Here is a 17,991-nt window from a genome sequence, read left to right on the forward strand (position 1 = left end):
TCAGTTTTGGATCCCCTACTCTAGCATTTTAAGTAGTTCTAGTCCAGTACCTGTTATGTTGGAGATTCTATTACATTCTCAGTAACTGTACTCCCATTGTTGTTTTTAACTGTTCAAATGTAAGTAAAATCTCTTCCTTGCACCATTGAGCTTTATCTCTTCAGCTCAATGTCCCATCGTCTCCCAACCATGTGAGGGGCTTTCCCTAGGCTCTGTCCTGGTCAGCCTTCTATTTATAACAATTATTTTTTGTAGCTAATTTTTCATAGTACTTGCATTTAACTGAATGCTTCCCAGATTTTTTGATTAGTAATATATTTCCTTTACAAATGGCATTTGACATATTTGTATGATTTTAAACAGTCATGAACCAGATTAGAAACTTTGGGCATCTTTACACATGCTCCAGAGTGGAGGGGTGCAGGTCCAAGAACAGCTAATTAAAGTGCCCACCACATCACATGTATTCAGCATCCCACACTTCAAAATGGCAGTGGGGGCACTTTAACTAATGCTCATTTGATGAGCTTTAGTTAGAGCGCCCCCACTGTCATTTTGGAGTCTGGGGTTCTGAATACATGTGATGCAGAGGCTGCAGACTCAATTAATTGAGTGTGTTCTGACACTAATTAGCACATGTTGGAGCAGGCATCTGGCATGTGTATAAGTGACCTTTTAGCCTATCATACATACATGCAGAACTGTGCTTAAACATCTGCTGGCAGTCAGATGGGAATCTTCCCTATGAGCACCTGATTCTTCTTCCAGCAAACAGCTTCAAGGAAGTATTCAAGTTCTGTGACAATCTCTGCATCCTCTCTTCTTTTCAATAATGTTAATCTACAAGACCAAGTACGACTGCATATCAATACGGTTGTTTCATTGTTAAATTATTCTGGAAGTCATCATTGGTATCCAGACATGCCAGTAACCCAGTTCTCCATGATTCCACTGACAGCTCAGGTGGATTATCTTCTTTTCCTTGCCTACATTTACAGTGCCCTAGCCAAATTGGCTGGCTCCAAACTGCACACCCAGGGCTTGTACCAGCTCTGGATGAATCATTCTTTTTTCTGGTCTAAGGTCTACAACATCTTCAGTACTGTGCAATTCGAATCGGCTTCTGAAAATCTACTCTTAGTTTATTCCCCAACTTATTTATTCGGAGTAAATAAAGGTCCCCCGGTGTTTTTCCCTTGAAAGTTGTTGTATTATTTGAGCTGGGACACTGCCCTCTAAAAAGTTATGACTGAGATAAGAAAACTTAAATGGCCCGTCTTACACAAGTCCTTTGGCTAGGCCAATTTCACAGCTAAATGACTGATTTCCACTGTGGCATGCAACCCTTCGGTTTTCCTTTTCAAGGTTCTCATTTCATTAAGGCTGGAAATGATGTTTAGAAGCAGCTAGAAATATAAGGAGATTGCAATATAAACACTTTCAGTGTGTTTTTAAGAGAAAGCTAGAGTGGACCTTTTGGGCAGATATCTGGCTGGAAAGAGGTTTGGGATGGAAAGCAAAAGAGTTATTTCCTGTTGATTTTTTTTCCACTGTATTCAGAGAAACAGGTCTTTGTTTACATAGTTTGCAAATAAACAGGATGGAACCAAGGAAAAGCCTGACTTCATCAGTTTCTCCTTCTAACAGAGCTCTGAAAGACCCTGTATCCTGGCTAATTTCTCACTTCAGAGGGGACAGTGCTGGTGTGAGGGATGGGATATAGCTTCCAAAGACAGAAAAGACCCAAAACAAGACTTGTGAACTTTAAAAAAGGAATTAAAACAACATCTGAAACAGGAATTAGAGAGAATCTGCAGGCAGAGACAAAATCTTTCGCAGAAGCTACAAAGTGTCTGGGAAGATGCCATATGTTATATGTTAATACACTGTTAGATTTTAGTAACTATATGGGATCTTTTAAAGATTTTATTAAATATTAAAACTGATATAGCTGCATGAATACAAATGGGTCTCTTGTGTCACGCTATCAAGAGACATTGGCTGATTTGGTTTCCCTCTGTAGTATAAGTAACATCTGAACGCCAGATATTTGTTCATCTTCAAGTTTTTAATCCCATCATTGCCCATTTTCTGTTGCAGGTGAGGGAGTGGCAGAAGGATCTACAGAAGCAGGACTTGCAGTTACATTATGTATACTTTCCATGATTCTTCTTGTGGCAGCAGTCTATGCTTTTGCAAAGTAAGATTTATTTCTACATATAATTGCACACTGTTTGTAATATGTATGCAAGAATTTCCTCATTTATACAGATTAAATAATTTGTATATAGGGAACCAGCCAGCCCATTGCATTTTAATAACATCTTTTTCTTGTCATGTAGGAATTTCCTATGATCCAATAAGGGAGAGACAAGCTGCTTGATTTGTGTCAGCAGCCCAAGCTCTGATCTCAGTCGCTAGTGAAATTCCAAAGTAATTCCAGTGAAATTGATGGAGTGATTGTGGATTTATGCTTGTAGAAGAGAAATCAGACTCTGCTTCCAGCTGTAGCAACCTTTAACATTACATAGATATCTGTTTGAAGAAGTTGGCAGAACACTGTATGAATGAGAGTACTTCATGTTGTAGTAGTGGTTGTGGCACAACCATGATGGTCCTGGGAATATGTAAGAAGTGATATTTCCTAAGGAAGGTCTTTCCCTGGACCAATTTTCTAGTTTGGAGAAATGTTAGACCATCATTTGGGCACAATGCATCTGAGCCAGCACATTTTGTGGCTAAGAGCTTGTCTAACGTTTCTCCCAACTGTAAAGTTGGTTCAATAAAAGACGTTACTTCTCCTCACAAATCTTGCTTTTTGCTTTATTTTACTCATTCACCAAGGGTGAATGAGGAAAATACTGTATAAGCAGGGCATTGCAGAAAACTGGAAATGGAGACCAAACATTTGTATAGAAATAAAAAAACCAACAAAAGGGCTGGATTCTCTTTTTACAAGCTTTGTATTAGTGTAATTTCTTTGGATGTAGCCAAATTATTTCTGATTTAAGTTAGCAAAATAAGAGGAGAGCACAGTCCAAATAAGGATCTTAGCTTGGTTTTCCTATGCTTGATATAGAATGAAAACCGGAAATTTGAAAAGCTACTCTCCTTGTGTGAAAGCTTGGTATTGTCTTCCAGCTAATTCAGGTACACTTAACGAATCATTTCAATAGCCTTTTTAATTCACTCTCAATTTTTACTGCAATTTTTGTTTCAGGATCCGAAAAAAGCAAAAAGAGGGAGGCACGTATTCCCCACGGGATGCAGAAATTATCGACACTAAATTCAAACTGGATCAGTTGATTACAGTGGCAGACCTGGAATTGAAGGATGAAAGATTTACACGGTATGTATACTCCATAGGCAAAACAGTAGTCCAAAAGGTCTGTAGCTATGACCCCTTTCTGACCTGTGCTTGTTTGGAAGCGTGTGCGGTGTTCTTATTTACTCAGGTCACTGAGATCCCCTTTCAAAGCACTCCATCCTCCAAGTACTTCTTGCCAGCTTTTAGAAAATAATTTCATTTTCACATCTTTTACAATTTTAAGTGAAATTTACAGTTAATTCTGTTTGGGAATGGGAAGTTTCTTTTGGGGGGGGTGTTTAAGAGAAATTACTGAACATTTCTAATTAGTATTTTTTTTGTACATTGAAGATTTGTAAACATATGAAAGATCTGAACTCTTCATTAGGGACTTTTTTAGCAAACTTCAGCTAATAGCAGCTCTGTCATTGTTTAAAAGATATTTAAAAAATCTTCTAGCATGGATGGGCTTGTCTGACAATTGGGTTTCTCTGAAACATGCAAGCTCTCTGAATATATGTATACCCAAGTCTTGAAAGGACATGTGGCCACCCAAAGCCCTTCAGCTGAGAAGATTTGCTGTGTGACCGAGGATCATGCTGAAAGGGAAAAGTGAACCATGTTCGCTTTGGTAGTCAGAAATCTACATATTATTCAACAAATAAATGCAACAACAATTCTAAATAATGTGTTGCAACTAACTTAATTAGCAAACATTTAATGAATATTGTGATGGAAAAAGCTAAGTGGGCTGAATTGTGGTGGGGATCAACACTTTAGAGGGCTCAGTAACCGCTTGTTTTGCTGTAAATACTTACTAAGTAGTTTTGTAACTAGGACCTCTAGATACCTTTACCACCCCAGGAGAAGATGGCAGTTTGAGCCTGGCAGCAGGCCACAGACTGCTCCCTCATTTTTTCATAGTGCTTAGGGTCAGAAGGGACCTAAACAAATCATCAGGTCTGACCCCTGAAACGTTTTCCCTGACAACATTGTTTAATTTGATTGGGTGAGTGTTAGTCCCCGAGTTAATACTGTAATTTTGTAACTGTTTTGCTGAGAGTGTGGCTAACTGTCCGAGGGGAAAAGCTGAGTTTCTGAGAGAGCTGGAGAGAGAAAAGGTAGTCCAGGGGAGAGCAGGGAACTGGAAAGAAGAAAGTAGTCTCAGGGAGGACAGAGTAGAGAGAAAGGCATACTCTGATAGAGGACACAGTGGAGTCTGCGGAAGGACAGAGGAAAATACAGTGACACAATAAGGACCGTTTGCTTGGAGCTGAGCAGCCTGCTGTGCTGTTTGGCACTCTGCCCCTTACCCCTCCATCCCTTTGAAGAAGAAAACACCCAAAAGGAGCCATCTGAGGTAGGGGAGCTATGGATCACCAGGGAAGCCTGGGAAAGAGGAGTCAGTTTCTCAAAGCCAGAGGCTTCTCCCTTGTGAAGCCAGCTGAAGGGGGTCCTTCAAGAAAGGGAGACTGAATAAGGCATCTGTTTGGGGAGTCTTAAAAGTGGCATGATTCATTACAAATATTATTTACATGTCTTTATTTTTCTCTACCATGTCACTACTCTAGAGAGTGAAGCATTGTGGTGGGTGAACTTCTCAAGGGTGAGACAGCTGAGATAATCTTGCCCTAAGTGTTAAGCACCCCATTGGAAATTACAGATAATTTGAAGATAGACTATTGTAGATGTTGGTTTTTTTGGTTTGAGTGTTTATGTGACTGTGGATGTAGTAAGAAAATGGATTATTGCATATACAAACCTGTTCAAGTTTATTCACACACAAGACTGGCCATGTGCAACACATGGTTAAACATAATGGGAATAATTTGGTGGCTAATGTATGTGGTGTATTTTGTGTATAAACATTTTGGTTTGATTATGTGGTTTACTATCTGATTAGCAATAATGGTATTCACTGTAGGGGACAGAAACCATACTTTTGTATTATTGTAGCAGTAGCTTATATAAATGTCTTTAATGAACCTCCCAAAATTATTGTTTCCCACAACTTGCACTTTTGCAAACTGTTAGAAAAATAAAAACAATGCCATTTTTGTTTGTATACTAAATTATTAATGGATTTTACTTCCAGATGCTCTTCATTTTTCTTTAGACGCAAGGAGATATATGTCATCCAGTAAGTTATTTCATTGTTGAAGAGAAATAGTGTGTTTTCCTTTTTTTTCCTGTTAACTTGTGCACTACTGTACTCTGGGGATCCTTTGACAAATAAAATCACTTTTGAAAGTATATTATAGTTCATTAAAATGAAATTGGTATTTGCAAACTGCACAGTTATACTAGGAAATGATTGCATTTGTCATTGCGATGTCCTCTTTGAACTCAGTGACTTATGTTAATGTACTGAAATTCTGCAGCTATATCCTTCCTTCCATATTTTGCATTTGTGCTCTGCCTACTTCTCCTACTCTAATAATGGCCAATAGCACTGGCTCTTGTCTCAGACCATTTTTGTGAGCTGCAGGACACAGCTGCTAAATTTTGGATTATATTTTTCAACAGCAGCTGCTGAGGGACTACAGCTGGCTTCTTGCCTAAGTCCTTTATTGGATGTGACAACTTTCTGTGGAAGAGTTTGAAGAGAGGGGGCTCACTGTAAGCTCTTCAGTGCAGTATTTGACTTTTTCTTTGGAATAACTAGAATATTGAGGCCACTATTGGGAATATATAATAACAGTGAGATGCCAGATGTTCTTGTTCTGCTGAAAAATCTTTGGCATTTTCTCCAGTAGTAAAGACCATCATCACTACCTGTGCAGCATGAGCAAGGTTCTGTTGTAGCACTGTCTGTAGTACATTAAGCAGGAATGTTCTCTGCAAATCTGATGCTGGCTTTTATAAAGAAAGAGCCTTCATGGTAAATGGGATTTTCTCTCAGTGGCTGAAGGAAGCACAACAGCTTAGGCCATGGAAACTGCTGTCACTCAGCATTGCTAATTAATCTGGGACTGTGGCTACCCTTTTTCTGGTTACCAGGTAGCCCATGCAGAGTAGTGTGGGATGTGTTGGGATACTGCTGCCTAGTATGGTAAGTTTACAGGTTAGAAATACCTATGCACATTCAAATAGGAGCTCCACGTACACTGTGAGCTCTATGAGCTCACTGATGCAAATTCAGCAGCCAGGGAAAGGAGGGGACGAGTGGTGACAGTGCTCACCACCTACATTCATAGAGCCCCCTATTTGAAAGCAGGGACTCCAGGAAGCCCAGCTGAGTAGCTCATAATGTTCACAGCCTGGATGGATTTCTCTGTAGTGCACTGATGTGTTCCTGAGGCCTGAGAGCTTACTGTACGTGCAGTTTGCAGGTAAAGCAGGAGTGGAAATGTGCACCCCCTCTGGGTGGACTTCATCATTTGACACAGACACTTAGCTTGTTACATAGCTAGTGCAGCATTTCCATGTGATTGACGCTACTATGGTCTATGGTTCAGTTAAAAGGAAAGATTAGCTTTTCTGTTGTCTGGGTATGTGACTGCTGAAAGGTAGCTATAAACCTGGTGAAAATATGCCACGAGGAAATGACCTTCATAGGGAAATTCCTAGATGCCAAGGGTTTGGTGGAGAAGCTCCTGACCCTTGCAGCTCCTCAATGAAATGTGACAGAAATATGGTGGTGCAGGGAGAGAAAATTTCCTGAGAGTACAGTACTCCAGTTACTTTTGGCTGCAGGAGGATCCAAAAGGAGCTAAATTAGGGTATAAATTCATAGATTCATAGGTGTTAGGGTCGGAAGGGACCTCAATAGATCATCGAGTCTGACCCCCTGCATAAGCAGGAAAGAGTGCTGGGTCTAGATGACCCCAGCTAGATGCTCATCTAACCTCCTCTTGAAGACCCCCAGGGTAGGGGAGAGCACCACCTCCCTTGGGAGCCTGTTCCAGACCCTGGCCACTCGAACTGTGAAGAAGTTCTTCCTAATGTCCAATCTAAATCTGCTCTCTGCTAGCTTGTGGCCATTATTTCTTGTAACCCCCAGGGGTGCCTTGGTGAATAAATACTCACCAATTCCCTTCTGTGCCCCCGTGATGAATTTATAGGCAGCCACAAGGCCGCCTCTCAACCTTCTCTTGCGGAGGCTGAAAAGATCCAGTTTCTCTAGTCTCTCCTCGTAGGGCTTGGTCTGCAGGCCCTTAACCATACGAGTGGCCCTTCTCTGGACCCTCTCCAGGTTATCTGCATCCCTCTTGAATTGCGGCGCCCAGAATTGCACGCAGTACTCCAACTGCAGTCTGACCAGCGCCCGATAGAGGGGAAGTATCACCTCCTTGGACCTATTCGTCATGCATCTGCTGATGCACGATAAAGTGCCATTGGCTTTTTTGATGGCATCGTCACACTGCCGACTCATGTTCATCTTGGAGTCCACTAGGACTCCAAGATCCCTTTCCACTTCCGTGCTACTCAGCAGGTCATTCCCTAGGCTGTAGGTGTGCTGGACATTCTTCCTCCCTAGGTGCAGCACTTTGCATTTCTCCTTGTTGAACTGCATTCTGTTGTTTTCTGCCCACTTGTCCAACCTGTCCAGATCTGCTTGCAGCTGTTCCCTGCCCTCCGGCGTGTCCACCTCTCCCCATAGCTTTGTGTCATCTGCAAACTTGGACAGAGTACATTTCACTCCCTCGTCCAAGTCACTGATGAAGACTTTAAAGAGTATCGGTCCAAGGACCGAGCCCTGTGGGACCCCACTGCCCACACCCTTACAGGTTGAAACCGACCCATCCACCATGACTCTCTGGAACCATCTTGAGGCAAGGTAAAAAATAAAGGAAACGCAAAGGTACGTCAAAACTACCAGGGTTCCATATTGTTTTCCCCATGGTTGTGCTGAAACAAAGAATCTGACCCCCAAACATGTTCCCCAATGTTGGTACAGGGATTGTCTACTTCAGCCAATCTTATCTTATTTTTCCAAAAGTAAACACAAAACAGATGATGTACTTTTCCACTCTGCATTCAAACCATGTATAGGACAGGAATGTGATCAGCACAACTGTGAGATTGGCTTATGTTCCCATTGGAAGTGCTAAGTGCTATGTTGAACGTGACATATTCTAAAGACACTCTAATCAACAGTGCCTCTCCTGATAGTCAACTGTCAAGAGAGCTGGACAGGTGAGCTGGCAGAATGTGTGCAGTGCCTTTTTTCTGTGTCACATACATGTGGACAGAATCTTATTTCACTTTAAGTGCTCAAATAGAAATTTTCCAGCCATGCAAATGCCATTTTTGGATCCTGCTCCATGTGCAGTGTGGACACAAACCTGGTTGTTAGAGCACTATGCTGGGAGATCAGAAAAGTCTTGGGTATTTGCTGGGTAGAATTTTGTGACTTATGCTTGCCCAAAGCTGCATGTATAGTGTTGCATAGCTGTCCAGATCAGTGTGCAGCCTAGTATGCTTGCTCAGTAGCCATGTGAACTCTTTATCTGTCTACATGGTCTGGAGAGTAGGATTGCAGAGTGCGAAAAGTGGCACTTCGACTTCTGGAAAACTGCCGTCTGGGCACATAAAGTGAAATAGGATTCTGCCCTACATGCATGCAGCACAGAAAAAAAGGCTCTGCACAAATTCGCTACACACAGCATCTGGTTGGGATTAGCTCAGATCATTTGGACTGAAAGAAATAACTTACGATTAAGTCCCTGTTCTGCACTGATGTGTGCAGGAGAAAAGAAAGGCTTTGCAATGGCAGCAGCTCATAGATGTATTGTGCCATTGTACTAGAAACAGTTGTACTAGAAACTTTCAGTAAGTACAGCAGATATGTCTCCCGAAGTAACAAGAACATGAATGCAAGAGCCATTCCTGCTGTCCTTATTGAAAGCACACACCTTTTCCCTATACCAGCCCAGCTCTTCTGTGGATGGACTTGAAAGGAAGGAGGCCTTGTTATTGCCTCAAGCTTTCATTCTTCCTACACAGTTTCTAGTACAACTATCAGTTGCAGGCTCCCTGAGTTCTCCATACCAAGAGTACAAGGACCAAGATAACATCTGGCCCTCTGCAATGGAAAGGGAAAAGCCACATATTTCTCTCCATCACCAGTAAATCCTCAGTGAGGGTTAAGCCCTTTGTAGCTTGCAATTAACTAACACTTTCTGGGAATAATGGAAATGGGTGTTTAAGCCTTTAGTGGACATATTCATTTCTATAGTTTTTCATTTCGACAAAGTTTTAATTCCCTGTAGAATTCTACTGACTGATCCAGAGAGAAAGCTGAGTCTGTGTGACAATAAAGTCTTCAGTTACTATTGCCAACACAAATAAATGGCTTTTTTCTGGGTCTATCAGAAGTAATCTGAGTGGGATTCAGATGTTTGATATGCTTCAAAAATTCCACACATGAAACAATACACTGTTTAAAAAGAAAATCAGATTTAAAGCAATCAAGTATTCTTTAGTTAAGGGAACCACAAAAAAGGAAGTAGAATGCAGAATAAATGAAATTTGTCTTGTTGCAATGGAAGAATTTGCCTTTTTTAAGTTTGATTCTAAATTGTACTTTCCACACTATGATGCTCTTTGAATCCTGATGTTTCAAGCAAAAGACTGATAAATGATCAAAGCCATGCTGTTGACAAACTTACTGCATGTTTGGTTTTTTTTAAATAGCAATTCTGACAAGATGCAAGAATTTTATCTTATAGCACGTGCACGCGCACACACGCGCGCGCACACACGCGTACACATGCTGTAAGAAGATAAAATTTGTGCATTTTGCCACAAAGTTTCACTTCAGAAATAATGGAAAAAATAAGCTGACGACTGCAGCCAGGTAGACCTATCCTGTGCAAAACAGAACAGAGCTACTTTGGATGAATATGGTTGTCATCCATATGAACCTCCTTTTACATTTAGGCCAACATCTGAAAATGGTAGGTCTTTCAAGTTAGATAACTTAATCCACACATAGGAATCTAAATAAAGATGGTCAGACCTGCTACTCATACTAGGGAGCGGATCCAGAGGGTGCAGCTACACCTCTCTTTTGGAGTGGACTGCACCATGGGAGGGTTTGGGGACTTTTTAAAGTTTCAAAAACAGGTGAAAATATTCTCTCCCTTCCCTGTCCTGCTCAAAGAAATGCTCTCTCCCCATCCCCACCCATCCTTTCCCTCCCCATGCCTTTCCCCATTGTCCTGAGAGCAGAGAAGTACCAGAGCCAACCCTGCCTGCTGCGCAGCTAGGGATGAGTTCAAGGGCAGCAGGAATGGACAGGGTTCCCTTTCCCTGCACTGTGACCAGGCAGGATGCGGGGAACTCTTCAGAAGCTCTCCTGTCATTATGTTGCTGTTGTTCCCTCCCCAGCTGAGAACAGCCGCTGCTCAGCCTGGCTGGCTCTGGAATTTCTCTGCCCCGCAACCATGGAGAATGCAGCAGGGTCAAGCAGGGGCATGGTGGTGGGAGGAGAGTTTAAAAACTCCCCAGAAGCTTCTGCAGCATATCTGCATGTATTGGTGGGGCAAAGGAGGCTGGGAGCAGGGGATACAGCCACCCACGCAGTGTAGGTTTCTGCTTCTGCATCCCCCTTTGGGAAATCCTGGATCTGCCTCTGCTCACACTTGCTATAAAGGGAGAGTGAAAGCTCAGCTACTCTGAAAGTCAGGTCCTTCATTGTATATATGTGTTTAGGTATCAAACTTTATGTGCTTAGATTCTTAAAAAATGTTTTCTGCTTGTTGAAGGCAAGGTTTTTTGGATAGATGTGATATCTTTTATTAGGCCAACTGAGCAGCTGGGAAAAAGTTCTTTGCAAGCTTTTGGGCACCAGCACCTTTCTTCAGGCATAGGGAGTCTCTTCTTTCAGAAGACAGCACCCTCTGCACCCCTATACCTCAGAAGAGCAGAGACTCCCTATGCCTGAAGCATGAACACCACATGCCCCTGGAGGCTGGGGGGGCACAGCGAGCTCCCACAGGCATCAGCAATGCTGTTGGTGGCAGGAGCGTGGCAGCAGCAAGCGGTGAGCTCCCGCAGGCGGCCGTGGTGCTGTCGGCAGCGGGGTGGTGGGGGGCACCGAGTGGTTGGTGACCACCCACAGACACCGCCAACAGCATTGGTGGTGGCCAGCAGCAATTGCAGACCATCCACAGATGCTGGCAGCAGCAAGGGGAGGGGGTGGCAAGCAGCAACCGCCCACAGGCGCCACCAGCAGTGTTTACACAAGGGGGTACACTGCCATGCTCAGGGGGTGCACATGCACCTGCGTGCACCCCCTACATGTCACCAATGGCCTGAAGAAGGGTGTTGCAACCAGAAGCTTGCAAATAATTTTTTTCCAACTACTCAGTTGGTCTAATAAAAGATATCGCATATACCCAAGAACCTTGCTTGCCTATGTCCTTAGACCAACCTGGCTACAAACAAAAATTCTGCTTGTGAAAAGTGATGAAAGACCAGCACTGAAAACTGAAAATAATTTTCTCTGCAGCACAAATATAAACTAGAAAAGATCTTAACTGGGGATAAAAGTTTAGTTTAGCCCTCATTCTTGTTGAGTGCCTGACTGGCCTGCTGAGATTCTCAAATTATGTTGTTGGTGGTTCTTGTCTCTGTTCTTCCTTCACCACTGAGAGGCTACGTTAAATGTTCTGGAAGCTCAGCTGTTTCATTTAGTGTTTCGCATACATATATATGTAACTGTCACTGGTCAGCAGCACTGGTCGACAGCAACAAGGGCCAGGTTCAATTTTGGGGTACTGAATATATTTTTCCTTGACTTGAGCCCCCACCCAGACCTGGGAAACCCTAAATGAATTACTAGGGTGTCCCACAAATAAAAACCCCTTCCTCACAAGCCATATAAACACAGAAAACAGATTTATTACAGAAAACAAAGAAAAACAAATGCAATTTAAAACACTGCTAACTACAGAGCAAAGTCTATAGGTGGTACCCTCTTGGGGAGGCTTCACCCATACCCAGGCTGTCTAGGACTTGGGGCTCCCCGGTGGGTAGTTCCAGAGGCCTGCACCCCTACGCCTATACTATACCCCTTTACTTCAGCAACAGGCTGGAGAGGGGACCCATACCAGAGAGTCCTCCGCTCCTCTTTGGGTTCCCTGTGCCGCCGGAAACTGCTCAAGAGCATGAGTCCTTCTGCACTGCAAGGGACTCCCTTGCTCCTGGAGAAGTGGTACAGCACTGACCTCCACTTCCACATGGTGGCTTTGAGGGCTTAACTGCAGCTTTTCTCAACATACTGCATCCCAAAATTCCTAGTCCCAATCTCAGCTCTGCTGGGCAGAAAGAGCTTGGAGGAAAGGTCAGGCCTATCTTGGCCTGAACTACATCTAGCACCCAACAACACCTCTCATTTGGGAGATAAACTACGAAAAGGACAAAAGGAGTCCCAGGCTTATCTCGCTGGGCCTGAACCTGGCAACAAAAGCTGATCAGGCCTATACTGCACTGAGGCATGGATAAACAACTAGTGCCAGGTCTCACCCTGGCTCAAACTGTGCCAGGCTTCCATCTGGCCCAAATCTGCCACCCAAACATATGGCTGCGGTTCATAACTAGGCTGAAATGCAATAGCTGTGAAACAGCAAAAAGGACCCCGGCCAGTGGCTGTAGCCTGGACACCCAGTCCCAGCTATACCACTGTGCTGAGACCATACAGTTCCCAAATGCAGGGCCAGTAACTACTAGGACCCATTCCTGGGCAGTTTGCTCCAGGGATTAATACCCACAATGGCATTAATCCACTTAAGAAAAAAGGGAGAAAGAGGGAAGAAATAGGAGTCTCAAACTCCCAGACATGCTTTCTCTCCCTATACCTGAGGTTTTCCCATCCCATAGCTTTTGCTTGCCTCTCCAGTGAAGGGGGGAGGAGTCTTCCCTCCCACCCCCAAGGGAGCAGGTTTTTCTGGCTCCCCGACCAACTATGCAACTCTCAGCAGTCCCAAGAAGAAGCTCAAAATCTTAGTTGAATTGTTCTTATATACCTGGTATGACATCACCAAAGCCTTGTCCAATTAGGGAGTGCCACAGCCCAGCCTCTCTCTTACTCATCTGCCTGGAGGATCTTCTGCTTCCTGTGGCCAATGAGGCCAGAGGGTTTTACATATTTCACCCAGATACAGGCCCCAGCTTGCCATGTGCTGAGCACATGGCCAGAATAACAAGAGCCTTCTTGCTCATGCACGCGCACACACACACACACACACACGTGTGTATAAAATTTATGTTTCCAAATAATTATAATCATTACTTGCTAGCAGTTCCAGGAAGCTGAACCAAAAAACTCAGTGGTTTCCCCATTCTTGCACATCATCAGAGTTGTTTGGTTATGGCACGCTCATTTCTACAGCCAACAGGAAATAAGGGAGTAATGTGGCTAGAATCACAAGCTTTCAGATATCAATACTGTTCCAAAAATTACAAGAATGTTGATTAGGATATTTATTTTGCTGTAAGGGGAAGCTAGAAGAATTCAAATTATAAAGAAGATTAAACAGAAAATGTCTTTGCAAGGATTACTAAGATTTTTATTATAAAAAATTGCAGAATGGTAAACTTGATGTTCATAGGCAAGCACTTTTGTATGCAGAGGTGGCATACTTATTCAGTAGTTTCTCCTTGAGAAAATGTGTCTCTGTAATGCTGCCAAAGTCAGTAAAAGTTGGTTGCATATGCCAAGTAATGCATGCCTGGTCACATATGTAAATAAGACCAGCAACATAATCAGTGCTAGTTAAACTTAAACATGGACTCTGCAGGGGATCTCTGATAATAACTATGTTGTAAATACTTAATCCTTCCATATTCTCCTTTTCTTCCTTTTCTGGATTTGCAGTGCCCTTTTGGTGTCTTGATGGTTTAATCCTGCTCCTAGTAAAATTTCAATTTCAAAACCTCCATTGTCTTGAATGAAACAGGGTCAAGTCCTCCAAAAGATTTAAATTGCATATGGATTTCCTGTAATTTATTTATACTATAAAATTTATATTGTTTTAAGAATATTACCATGATAAAATATGTCACCAATGTATCTTCAATAGGCTTAACATTACATTTGGTAGAGTAGTGTAAGTAATTTAATAAGTTATGGCTCTGCAGTTATTGCCATAATATAACTTGGTTTACTTTTCTAAAGATTGTAAAGCTTTAAATTTAATTTTTTAAACTAAATTCTTGATGAGATTTTTAAAGAAAGCCAAATGATTGTTTATGCTACAAAAAGTATGCTAGTAGTAAAAATGTATTTTCATATACACTTGAATTAATTTCTCCTATTTTTAAAGAATGTGTATAAGAGAGAAATGGTAAAAGTGTGAGTTTTGCAGGAGTAAATTATCATTTAAAATCTGTTGTTTCAAATTTCTTTGGTAGATGCTTTTAGGCAAGCCTTGCAAACTGAGGGCCTGAAATAGATTCCTAATGCACTGTGCTTGATGCACTGCTTGAAGGTGTCTAGAAACTCTGGTGATGCTCATGCACCTGTCTACAATTAAACCCCTTGCACGATCAAGGCATTAGGAACCTAAATATGTGATTTGATTTTCAAAACTGCTGAATTTTTGGATAGTTTTGTTCAATTTAGGTGCCCAAAATACAGACTTATGAATAGAAGCACCAGTTTTGACAATTTCTGCTTTGGGCACGTAGGACCACAGTTACATTGTCTTAACATGTACTTTGACATGAGTGTTACTCTACCACACTTTTGAATGCCTCCTCTTACTTTCAAAATGACCCACACTGGTACCTGGGGTCTCCGCAGAATCAATGGAGAGATTTTATAATGCCATGTCTCTCTTTGGAAGAGTTTTGGTAGGTTTTCCTACTCTTAACAGTTCTTGAAGACAGACAATTTAGATTCCTCTTTGTGTTTGCCCAAGAGCTTAGTGGTTTGAGCACTTTCTCAGGATGTGGAAAATCTGGGTTTTAGGCCTTCCTCAGCTTGAGGAGATTTGGGATTGACTCTCCCAGTTCCCAAGAGAGTACCTTAAACATCAGATTATACAACAGTTTAGATGAAAACATTTTACAGACACACTGTTGAAGGTTGTTGGGCTGGAATACAATAGTCATGGTGCTGGAAAGAGCAAGAGGAATCCTAGCTCTGTATTATATTAGTTAGTACATTTTCCTAGGGAAAGGAGAGTCCTGGATTCAGGTCCCTGTGTCAGCATCATTTCTGTTTTGCATCCAATGACTGTGTAATGTATAATGCATGAACAGTTCTGGGAACAAGCAAGAGATTGCTTCTGTAACCTAGTGACTAGGGCTAGGGCATTCTTCTAGATGGCAAGCTTTGCATTCTGGGCCCCGTTCCTAGCACTGTTTATATATTTTACATTATACAATCATTGGTTATGAAACAAAAATAACTGGGCTCAAAGAGCCTAACCTCTAGGCCACAAAGGAAGATGGTCTCCCATTTCTTGGGTAAGTGCTTTAACTCTGAGGCTAGTGGGCAAAAAGGAGGCTTGCCACCAATTTTGAGCTGACTTGAGTGCTGTAAGTGGGTGTATCTACATGAGACATTTACTGCACAGTAGACTAATTAGCTGTGCAGTAAACATCTTGCATCTAAGTGTGCACCGCTATTAGGCTGGAGTAAACTAATTTAGCCTGTAACAGGATAATACTTATAAATACAAGTATACAAGTAAATACAATGCTGTCTGGGGCATGAGGGTGCTTTAGTGTGAGGCTAGCCAGCTGGCACCCCATGCACTGAAGTACCCCTGTGCCTCAGCCAGCCAGGGGAATGTGCGCTGCTGTGGAGTTGTTTACTCCGCAGCAGGATAATACTTGTATTTACAGGATAATACTTGTAAATACTTGTAAATATATAAATAAGATAAGACAGCCCCTCTGCAGCATGTTGAGCTGGAGAAAGCAGCCCTGGGCTGGCAGGCTGACTCCCCCCCCGACCCCCTGCCAGGTGGGGCTACTCTGCCATGGTTCAACATCCTGTACTTCTGGGCTCACAAGCAGATGTGCACCTGGCTTGAATAAACTCTGGAATTTATTCAAATGCATTAATATGCACATGTAGACACAAGTGTGAGTTAGTTGTTTTTGCCCTTTCCAGGGAGTTTAGCTTGGGGAGTTGCTTTCTGGGGTTGATCTGAATGACTCTAGAGCTTGGGGTGGCAGTAGGGGAGAGGGGAGCATAGTCATCAGAGTGTATGCTCTAAGCCCCTCCTTTGTAGGCATATGTGCTGATTTGGAACCACTAAGGGACTGATGTAGTCCCAAACAGAGTCCCTTAAAGGATTTAGATGTGCGTTAGTTTTTGGAATGGAGGGACTATTTGGAATCAGTTTTTAGGTCTTAGGGGCACCTATACACGAACAGTGAGGCTACTCCGAAGCACTATAATTGCAGTGCATCAGAGCAGACTCGATTAATTTGAGTCTGCTGGAGTGTAGTAATTACTGTGCTTCAGCAGCCTCCAGTGTCTTGTGTATGAGTGTGTCCATGCTTCAAAATGGCAGCAGGGGAGCTTTATGTAAAGCTCGTTCAATGAGCGATTCCAATAGCTTGTTCAGCAAGCTTTAGATAAAGTGCCCCTGCCACCATTTTGAAGTGCGGGGATGCTGATACACCAGATGCTCTCGGAGCTGCTCTAATTAAAGCACCCCTCCCCCCCCCCCACACACACACTCCAAGACCACATGTATAAACACATGTCTAACTCCTGTGTAAGTCCCATTAAGTACCTGCTGAGATAATTAGACTCTGCTTCTTACCCTCTAGAGATTCACCAGCTTCAAATATTTAAAAACTTATTTGGACAACAAAGGACTGCAAAGGAGTATTTGTACTAAGTTGCCTTCCTGAGCTTCTCTAGAGCTGCTGTACAGCTTGGGAGGCAGATGCCCTTTACCACTCATATTCCCAGCCACACAACTCAAGCTGGCACGTATAAGGATGTCATGAGCACTTTTCATTCTACACCTCATGCTCAGTTCAAAACATCTGAATGCCCAATGTAAGTTAAGTGTTGTGCTCCAAGTGTGGATTTCCTGTGCCATTTCAGCTCAGAACAGCGGTCAAATGATCAGATGGGGAAAAATAGCCTAAAACTGTATTTTCTATATTTATAAATACACAAACCAAAAGCTCAGTGTAATAATTACCAATTATTACCAATTACTGTCATTTCTCCAATATAATATTATTTTAATCCAATGTGTAAATACATTTATCTCTGATCTTGAGTTATTTAAATTTTGCATCTACAGCCTTATTAGACTACATTATATCATTTGGCTCACAGATTTAACATAATCTCTATTGCAGGTTACTTAGTTATAGAAAGTCCATCAAGTAAGTTGATTAAATATTTTTGTACTGTTCCGTATTGATTCAGTGACTTGTTGAGTCTTAATGTGTGGATCCTTCTTGTATGTTTATTAGAAAAAAACTCCAAGCTGCGTATAAATCATAAAAGCATGACTAATTGCATGGTAACTGGAGAAATGCTTTCTCTCTCTCTGGGGTGAAGCCTGCATGTCTGTGTTTTAGCTTGGGAAGTAATACAGGGATATTTAAACTCCTTGGGGTTTAAAAACCATGTCATTATGAGAATGAGGTCACTGCAATATTTTATATGTCTAAAACCTTGCAATGTATGAAATGTTTGCTGGGCAACAAAGAAATATTATGTACTTTAGAATACAATTCTAACTTTACAAACT

At 42.2% G+C, this 17,991-nt stretch overlaps 1 protein-coding gene across 6 annotated transcripts in view; it reads left to right on the forward strand.

Annotated features, from left to right (window-relative positions):
- PTPRQ (protein tyrosine phosphatase receptor type Q) overlaps positions 1-17,991 on the forward strand; it is a 232,032-nt gene that overhangs the window by 184,587 nt on the left and 29,454 nt on the right. For 3 of the 6 annotated variants that reach the window (XR_009461626.1, XM_019494047.2, XM_059726125.1), the window contains exons 52-55: positions 2,101-2,200; positions 3,221-3,349; positions 5,403-5,447; positions 17,594-17,620. Coding sequence is in view for 5 of the 6 variants with exons in the window: in XM_019494047.2 (XP_019349592.1) it covers positions 2,101-2,200; positions 3,221-3,349; positions 5,403-5,447; positions 17,594-17,620 (301 nt within the window). In the remaining variant the exon portion in view is untranslated. The remainder of the gene's footprint in view (positions 1-2,100; positions 2,201-3,220; positions 3,350-5,402; positions 5,448-17,593; positions 17,621-17,991) is intronic. The other 3 variants (XM_059726123.1, XM_059726124.1, XM_059726126.1) reach the window with 3 other exon arrangements.

This window comes from Alligator mississippiensis, chromosome 4, assembly GCF_030867095.1.
Source record: "Alligator mississippiensis isolate rAllMis1 chromosome 4, rAllMis1, whole genome shotgun sequence".
Classification (NCBI taxonomy): domain Eukaryota; kingdom Metazoa; phylum Chordata; order Crocodylia; family Alligatoridae; genus Alligator; species Alligator mississippiensis.